This window comes from Alosa pseudoharengus, unplaced genomic scaffold (assembly GCF_046254945.1).
Source record: "Alosa pseudoharengus isolate Yale_2024_CS ecotype anadromous, Long Island Sound unplaced genomic scaffold, YU_APseudo_1.1 YU_APseudo_1.1_scf_19, whole genome shotgun sequence".
NCBI classification, from domain to species: Eukaryota; Metazoa; Chordata; class Actinopteri; order Clupeiformes; family Clupeidae; genus Alosa; species Alosa pseudoharengus.
In genome coordinates this window covers 18,568,329-18,578,188 of record NW_027468657.1, presented here as the reverse complement: position 1 = coordinate 18,578,188, position 9,860 = coordinate 18,568,329, and the positions used below count along the sequence as shown (strand labels likewise).

The following is a 9,860-nucleotide window of genomic DNA, read 5'->3' as shown; positions in this document are numbered from 1 at the left end:
ACCATAGAAATGCTGGCATGTTGGCATATGTACTAAATCTGCCAGCGTTAGCGAATGCCCCGCTTAGTGGTCCAGCACGCCAGGCCTTCCCTGTGCACATCTGAGCAACACTCTGCAGTCAGGTCAGGATGTAAGTGGACGATTTAGACACCAGAATAAATAAGGTCCGCCGGGTAGCGGGCAGCTAAATTGTGCATTTAAATTCCATTCCAAAGACAGAAGTGGGTCACCACGAGCACGGCTCCTCTCAGCCTGCTGTCACCATGTTAGATTTAAAACAAATCCCACACCACACACAAGCACATGCACACACACACACACACCAGTGTTGAAATACATCCACAAATCACTATACACAACAGCACCCAAAACAAAGACAACAATTACACCAACAAACATTAACACACACACACACACAACACCATGTGGAACTGCACACACACACACACACACACACACACACACACACACACACACACACACACACACACACACACACACACACACACACACACACACACACACACACACACACACACACACACACACACACACACACACACACACACACACACACACACACACACACACACACACACAGCTGAAGGGAGGGTTGTGTTTTTGTGTGGGTCAGCGTTTTAAAAGAGGGAAAGTATGCACGGGGTGTCTATTTTGGAAACAGGGAAGGTCTATCTCGCGCTGCTTAATTATAAAGCAGAAGGGAAACGCCTCAGAGGCCAATTACTCCAGATGGGGACACAGCAGCTCGTCCAGCCCAGTACCCACCCAGTGCTCTCCCTACAGGATGCCTATAGCCCCAGTACAACCCAGTACCCACCCAGTGCTCTCCATACAGGATGCCTATAGCCCCAGTACAACCCAGTACCCACCCAGTGCTCTCCTAACAGGATGCCTATAGCCCCAGTACAACACAGTACCCACCCAGTGATCTCCCTACAGGATGCCTATAGCCCCAGTACAACACAGTAGCCACCCAGTGCTCTCCCTACAGGATGCCTATAGCCCCAGTACAACACAGTACCCACCCAGTGCTCTCCTTACAGGATGCCTATAGCCCCAGTAACAACACAGTACCCACCCAGTGCTCTCCTTACAGGATGCCTATAGCCCCAGTACAACACAGTACCCAGTACCCAACCAGTGCTCTCCTTACAGGATACCTATAGCCCCAGTTACAACACAGCCCAGTACCCACCCAGTGCTCTCCATACAGGATGCCTATAGCCCCAGTAACAACACAGTACCCACCCAGTGCTCTCCTTACAGGATGCCTATAGCCCCAGTAACAACACAGTACCCACCCAGTGCTCTCCTTACAGGATGCCTATAGCCCCAGTGACAACAGTCCTCTCCCTACAGGACCCCACGGGGGTATTCCAAGTAATACCCCCCAGGACTCCTCCAGCCCCAGTAACAACATAGTCCTCTACAGAAACGTTTCTCAAACTATGGGCGACGTGGAGACTGCTGGTCTGCGGAGCCGCGGAGTGAAATGATCAAGGAACCGCGGACCGACAGAAAAAGAAAACAAATGTTTCTGCAATAGGGAGGAAATACTTGCTAATTTGGTGCCATCAAAACATAAAGGCATAAGCTTACAATTAAGTGTGGTGATATGAGCGTTCATTCAATGCATTCGTGTGCGCGTCTGCGCAAGAGAAACTGAAAGCACTCGATAATGTGGTAACAAAGCTCCGCTTCAACCGGTTGGAAGGCTACAAAGTAACGATATTTAATAGAACGACGCGGATTCTTGCAACTTACATAAAAACACAGCAGAGTCTGGACAATACCTCTGGGTCGACTGTAGATGTTAGTTTAGCTGGGGATAAGAGATGTTTTAGCTTATGTCCATTGTCCTTTCCTTCCCTTCTAAAACTTATTATTTGCCAAGCTCGACCACAGGTGCTGCTGGGTGCTCATCTCACATTAGACGTTGGCTATTCATATTTCCCCTCTTCAGCTCCACATTCAAATCTCCACTTGGTTCTGTGCAATCAGACTCTCTTCCTGATGTTTGTCACCGGCCGAATTTTTCCTTCTTTCTTTCTTTCTTTCTTTCTTTCTTTCTTTCTCACGCTGAGCCCACTTCCTCTCTTCTCACATCTTCCACTGCGTGCGCACACACTCACACAGTTTTATTCACACATGCAACATCACTCTTCCCATGGCTTCACCCAGAACTTCTCTCTCATGGTCTGCTCACAGTGCTATTCATGGCGCCAGTCACAGCTGGACTCAACATATAATAATCCTGTTATAGCACTTTGAGTAGGACCATGGCCTAATTCTGGCTACAGTTGGGAACCGAAATATTAGAATCGAGTATAATCGATGAGAAACAACCGGGAACCGGGATGCGATAAGCAGAACCGCAACCCGAAATCACCACAGGCCTATTGTGCTCCTCCATACAGTGTGCGGTGTCCATGCAACACTGACCCACACAACAAGGAGCTCAAACAGACCCTATATTACAAGGGCAGCAGATACTAATGTGTGCCTTTACAATTATGGTATTGGTCAGAGACATTTGTCCAAAGCAACTTACAATGTATACACTACATTATTATTTCAAAATAATATAAAACAATTTCTAAATCATTTCTAAATAATAGACATTTATTTCTAATAAAGATGAAAAGCTCACATTAAGCATAATAGCAATAGTACATGAACATATATGCAAGAAAGCTGTGTGAATATGTAGAAATATGTGAAAATCAATTACAGAATAATAATCATGGAAGTATTTTCCTCTGCACTGCACGTGGCAGCGTACCACAGCTACAAATGTTGACAGTTTGCCACCATATCAAACAAGCTCTACTACAGTACCATGTTCCTGGAACAGTAACTAAACTGGTAGAGCAAGTTGCTAACAAGATAACATGTCATGTGCTAATTTCCATGAAAACACACTGATTAAAGCAACACCAAAGAACTTTTCCTCTGTCGCACGCACGCTATTTGTTTATCCAACGGCTTTATAAATAACGATGTCCATAGACAAGGTAGAATATGTTGCATGATTTTATGAAAGTAGGCTACGATGTATTGCGACATCATGCAAGTCAAATTTGTAGTTTCTTATGTCTCATTCCATCGAACTACAGATCCGCTACCCGATCTGGCAAACTTACATAGTGCGGTTATAGCCGATAGAGGGCCACGAAGCGAATGCAGAAGTGCCGTTCACCCTGTTACGAGTTGATGAACCACGGAAACAATTTTGGAAACATTATTTTAAGGTACAAAACACTCTTTGGTGTTGCTTTAAACGCTATGTCTAACCACATACTCAAAGTAGCTTTGGATTAACTTGCCCACACACTGACTGCATGCAAATACATGCCATCCTCTTCAGTCCATTCCTTAGGGCAGCCGTGGCCTACTGGTTAGCACTTCGGACTTGTAAGCGGAGGGTTGCCGGTACGAACCCCGACCAGCAGGCCACGGCTGAAGTGCCCTTGAGCAAGGCACCTAACCCCTCACTGCTCCCCGAGCGCTGCTGTTGTTGCAGGCAGCTCACTGCGCCGGGATTAGTGTGTGCTTCACCTCACTGTGTGTTCACTGTGTGCAGTGTGTTTCACTAATTCACGGATTGGGATAAATGCAGAGACCAAATTTCCCTCACGGGATCAAAAGAGTATATATACTTATACTTATACTTAAGTTCGGAATTCCAAATAGCTGTTATGTTGTTCAGATATACGGCCCAACCGCTGGACATCCGCAGAACATGCTCACAACTAGGTCTGAAAGCAGCTTGTAACTCCAGTCCGGCAACCTTGATTCTGTAGTTGTTTTTAAGAAGATTGGCCTCTTCGTCGTCCTTCTAATTATCATCTTCATCCTTGTCATCCTCCACTCCTATTTACATTCACAAACATTTAGCAGATGCTTTTATCCTCAGTGACTGTCATAAATGAGGAATGACATTCAAGCTACAGTGCAGAGTAGACCGTACTTAGGCATCAATTAATACTACACCACTCCTGATGTGATGGGACTTGTGCTTCTCATTACTCTGGTTATGACTGAGGATGCAGATTCTTACGGCTACTCCAGCTGAACGCCATCTCTTCTGCTTCCCAAAAGCTATTCCTATTCTTATTTATCCCAAGTCTAGTTTCTTCTGATCCTGTGGGTTGGATGGGACATTCCCATTTTTCCATATCACCGACGCACACAAAGCCGGACAGTGTTGCGGGAGTTTAATGAAATTAGTCCTGTGTAAATTTCCCATATTGCCATGACGGAAGGAGACACACAACCCATTAGCAGACTATTTGTGCAGGGTTAGCGTCAGCGTGAGGGAACACACCGTGACAGCCACAGGAAATGAGCCTCGTCTGCACAAGAACTGTACAGGCTCATCAGAGAAATGGATGTTTTCTAACAGTGCACACATCCATCCACACTATGGCTGTTCCTAAAGTCTAGCCAATCAGCTGGGTCATTTGGGTTCTCCTAAAGACCAGTCCAACCAGCAAGGTCATGGATACTCCTAAAGACTAGCCAATCAGCTGGGTAATTTTGGTTCTCCTAAAGACCAGCCCAAACAGCTGGGTAATTTGAATACTCCTAAAGACTAGCCAGTCAGCTGGGTCATTTGGGTTCTCCTAAAGACCAGTCCAACCAGCTGGGTAATTTGGATACTCCTAAAGACTAGCCAATGAGCTGGGTCATTTGGGTTCTCCTAAAGACCAGTCCAACCAGCTGGGTAATTTGGATACTCCTAGACTAGCCAATCAGCTGGGTAATTTTGGTTCTCCTAAAGACCAACTGGGTCATTTGGGTTCTCCTAAAGACTAGCCAATCAGCTGGGTCATTTGGATACTCCTAAAGACTAGCCAATCAGCTGGGTCATTTGGGTTCTCCTAAAGACCAGTCCAACCAGCTGGGTAATTTGGATACTCCTAGACTAGCCAATCAGCTGGGTAATTTTGGTTCTCCTAAAGACCAACTGGGTCATTTGGGTTCTCCTAAAGACTAGCCAGTCAGCTGGGTCATTTGGGTTCTCCTAAAGACCAGTCCAACCAGCTGGGTCATTTGGATACTCCTAAAGACTAGCCAATCAGCTGGGTCATTTGGGTTCTCCTAAAGACCAGTCCAACCAGCTGGGTAATTTGGATACTCCTAGACTAGCCAATCAGCTGGGTAATTTTGGTTCTCCTAAAGACAAATTGGGTCATTTGGGTTCTCCTAAAGACTAGCCAATCAGCTGGGTCATTTGGGTTCTCCTAAATATTAGCCAATCAGCTGGGTAATTTGGATACTCCTAAAGTCTAGCCAATCAGCTGGGTCATTTGGGTTCTCCTAAAGACCAGTCCAACCAGCTGGGTAATTTGGATACTCCTAGACTAGCCAATCAGCTGGGTAATTGTGGTTCTCCTAAAGACCAACTGGGTCATTTGGGTTCTCCTAAAGACTAGCCAATCAGCTGGGTCATTTGGATACTCCTAAAGACTAGCCAATCAGCTGGGTCATTTGGGTTCTCCTAAAGATTAGCCAATCAGCTGGGTCATTTGGATACTCCTAAAGACTTGACAATCAGCTGGGTCATTTGAGTAACACCAACACAACGCAACATGAGAGATGGAGAGGCCATCACTCTAAGCTGTCAGTTTACCTGTGGCAGGTGTAGCAACAGGGAAGTGGGAAGCTGCCATCATACTCATATTCAAATGTTTCAAAATCAAATTGAAAATTTTCTTTAAATTGCCGTGGACAATTAGCCTGGGATGGGGTCTGGGAACTAGACATTCATTTTCTCGTATTTGAAACCTGGTTTACGAACGCCCAGAGCCGTTGATTGGGTGTTACGAATGTCTATCAAATGCATCTGTAAGTAGCTCATAATGGCTTCGGTGTGTCGTCAATCGTCTTGCTGCCCTCCCTCCGTTTTGTGATTGGTTCCTTCGTTGAGGTGAAAACGAAGTCCATAGAATCCAGGCTGCCTAGCAGCATGAATAAAATCGCGCGCGTAAGGCAGCATGGGAAAACCCAGGCCAGTGGACAACAAAAACAGACCACAGTTTTCTATACTGCGACCACAGCATACTATACACAAAGTAGTAGCCTAGTGTCTGCCACTTAATAACACACTCAACCTTATCTGTGGTATGCAAACCCCTCTGCTGATAGCACGCACAAAACAAGTCTGTGTCCCAGTCACATGCACATTTACAAAGGGTCGCAAGACTGAGGAGGATGACACACCCTACAGATCACCTGCCACTCACATACCTTCACATCAGAAGTCTCATAGGAGGCAGTCCCCTGATAACTCAGAAGGAAGAGGAAGAGTTCTCCGACTGAAAACACACGACCCAGCTAAACACAAACTAGGCCAGCCCTGGAGGCTAGAGCCATGAAGCCATGCATTTAAATTTCACACGGCTCTGTGAACGCAGACGGAGAATACGGTGACAGCTAAAGTGGGCATCCTTGTCAAGTAAGGCAGAAGAAACCTTTGAAGGCATGAAATTAATCATTTAAAACCCTCTCCTCTCACCTGTATACACACACACACACACACACACACACACACACACACACACACACAAACTAACTATGGGTAAGAAGGCAGAAAGCACAAAGCACAGACTTGCTCAAAGCTATTGTTAGCTAAATTATGCGTAGCCGTCTGCAGACAGAAAAGAAAGACATGGCTTCAGAACTACATCACCATGGTGACTACTGCCAGAGAGCTGAGGCGTCTAGAGGGACTCAGGTTCTGTATACCATTGCAAGGGCTCTATAGAATGCAGCAAAGAACCTTGGGAATGAAAGTTGATTAAGATTCTGTGGCTGCAGTAAACTCACACATTATCCCATCAAACTCTTAAAGGCCTGGCTGGACAGTGGACATTCACAATAATCTGACCATTTACCTTACAAAAACCACAGCTCTAAACTATTATTCCAAGGAGCATAATCATTACTGAACACAAAGTTGTATGCATATTGTGGCACAAAAACATATGAAAATCTTCTTGCAAAAATAAAGATTGGTGTGATCTCTGTGAAGATTGCCATGCAATGACAGCTTTTGTTTCAAACTAATGACCGAAAAAAGAAAGTGAACAGTGATGATCATCTCAATTCAAATGTGTGCTACATTTTCTGACTTGCCTTAAAGTTGCCTGGCTTCTATCTGTGTGACATGACTGGCAACTCATGAAGGTCATGCCAGGGGAGAACTCACCTGGGAGGAGTTTGGCCTCAAGTTTCCGGATTGTCAGCTGAGGACTTTTCTTCAGATCAGTCTGTGGATTGTACACAAGTTCATACAACAATAAACATGTATGTTTATGCTTTTGAGAAAGCAGTCTCATTTCCAGCAAAGGTTACAGTAAAACATAGTAGGCTACACATGGTGAAAGTAAGGTTGCTGTTCACAGGTGCATGTTGAACGTAGCCTACATTTGAAAGTCCTTTGACAATAATCAGTAGGCAACTGCAAAATCACAGTTCCAGTACAGGTAGGCCTAGTTAATGATATAGCAAACCTGTCCATCTTAATTTTGCCGAAATAAAACAGGGTCAGGTATAGCCTACTATCCAATCTAACCAATCACGCATAACATCCGAATGATACTGCCAGTATCCATATGGATCACTTTAATGAGTAAATGCCAACCTTAAAATCGCGACCAAAGTGTTAAGCAAGTGTTTTACGTGTTAAGCGGTCATTTTCGGTCAACCATTTAAAGGTTGAAATCCAAAATCCAAAGTGAATCTTCACATCACTCACCTGTACAGGGGGAAGATAGGACTTGAACGTCGGCTTCAGTGGCTTCACCGAAAACATGCTAGCAACCAGTTAGCCGAGGAGCTCCCTTAGCTCACTGCACAGAATTCAACTCAGAAAAAGAACCAAGTGAAGCGCATAAATATTTGTCCAGTGCACGGCTATTTAGTTTGCACAGTGGACACGTTCAATATTCTAACAACTTGATTCGTTAGCTGGTTAGCTAGCCAGATTAGCAAGCTACCAGGCTATTGCTGGCTAATGATCTCAAACCCTGAGCTCTTAAAGTCCATTTTCTTGAGTTGAAAATCCCCATTTAGTTCAGCGTAACGTTACACCTGACCACCTCATTCGCACAATTCATCCGGTTATCTTTGGTCGCCGCTCAGCCAGAGTGTGATGGTTAAGTTGAAATCAAATCCAAGTGCTATCGAAGAACCTAAGCAGCTGACAGATGAATCTCAAATTGCCGAACTTTGCCAACGTCAACCCCGACAGTCAGTCCAGCGGGCTGTTGCTGGTGCATGCAACGTTAGCGAAAATGTTGCACCCTTGACGCATTCAGGCGATATTTTATAAGAAGGGCAATAAACTCTCCCAACTTCTCCAAGCCTTTCTCCTGTAGACAGTAACTAGATACTTCAAAGAATTCAACTAACCAGGGGTCATCGTTGACAACATTTTCAAGCAGCCAGCTTGCATTGCAAAAGCCGCAGCCATATTCACGGAGGGGAGGGGCTGAGAGCGTGGATGTCCTCCTCAAACTGTGTTGGAGGTGTGGTCTACAATGTTATTGTTGGGATTCCTTAACCCACTTGTCCATATGGGACTATAACTTCATCGCGTTCATTCAGATGTTGTAACTTCTTTACGTATGATTATTGGCTGCTAGGCTGCATGGTGCGCTGTGATTCGAAAATACATAAAGCAATAGGCCTGGAAAACTATTGAGTAGTAAGATGTAGGCCTAGAAGCATGGAAGGACACATCTGCTGTTAAATCATGCATATTTTAATGTCAAATAAATAATGTAATTCGACGCCAAAATGCATTGTAGTAGCTCGCCTTTTCTTATAAATATATCAACCTATGTCCCCAACCCCAAGTAGACATAGGCTATAATTGCTGACAGTCTACAGTACGTGAGATATATTACACGGCGCTGCCATCTTGTGGGCAGAGTAGGCCTAGCAGTGGGGTAAAAAATGCCATGGCAACTTATTGTTGGGTAGTTTTCAGGGGCTGCACTTTGTAGGCCTACGTATCTCGAGGAACTACACTGGCCCAGTGCCTGTAAAACCTGTAGCCTACGCGTAAACGAGCGGAACACGGGCTTTCCAATTATATTTGCGCCAAATTGCTGCGATAGACGGTTAGCGAGAAATTGTGTGGATTGCCCTAATGTGGGACATGCTTTGCTTTTCGGCTACACGCCTATGGAAACACATTAAACTCACAACCAATTTTGATCACAGGCTAGCCTACAGCTTTGGCTTTTCCATATACTACGAAACAACACCCCATAATTTCACCCTTATACATGCCTTACTTTTGACCAACCCCCTTAGTTTCCAAATAGAAATGTGCATAGACTTAGGTCAATTAAGGAGAAAAGCCTACTGAATTTACGATTTCCTCTTCATGTCCCCCCTTAATCAAGGAATCCCTGAATAAACATCTTAATATATATATTATTTATAAATAAGACATAGGTCTATTACATAGTAGGAGAGGAAAGTACACAATCTTTTTATTTATAATGGATTATATTTTTTTAACCTGAGGAGTGTTTTCCACATGAATAGGTCCCCCGAAGGAATATAGCACTTATTATTATGCCATGGTAAGAATTTAGATAAGAATTTATCTGGAAAAAACGTTGACGTCAAACAATGTAGGCCTATGTCAAACAATACACTCACCAAGAACAGAGCAAAGACCATCGCTCATGACCCCACCCACCCCCTCAATCCCTTCTTCACTCTGCTTCCATCTAGACGCAGATACAGGGCCATGGTGTGGAAGCGAGTATGCTTTGGGAAAAGCTTTGTGCCCTCTGCAATAGCAGCACTAAACAACA

At 44.6% G+C, this 9,860-nt stretch overlaps 1 protein-coding gene across 2 annotated transcripts in view; it reads right to left on the bottom strand.

Annotated features, from left to right (window-relative positions):
• mtmr10 (myotubularin related protein 10) overlaps nt 1–8,488 on the bottom strand; it is a 53,249-nt gene extending 44,761 nt beyond the window's left edge. For both annotated transcript variants that reach the window (XM_076291930.1, XM_076291931.1), the window contains exons 1-2: nt 7,784–8,488; nt 7,235–7,295 (exon numbers count right to left, since the gene is read on the bottom strand). In XM_076291930.1, the coding sequence (XP_076148045.1) occupies nt 7,235–7,295; nt 7,784–7,840 (118 nt within the window). In that variant the 5' untranslated portion in view covers nt 7,841–8,488. The remainder of the gene's footprint in view (nt 1–7,234; nt 7,296–7,783) is intronic.
• Nucleotides 8,489–9,860: the final 1,372 nt, after the last annotated feature.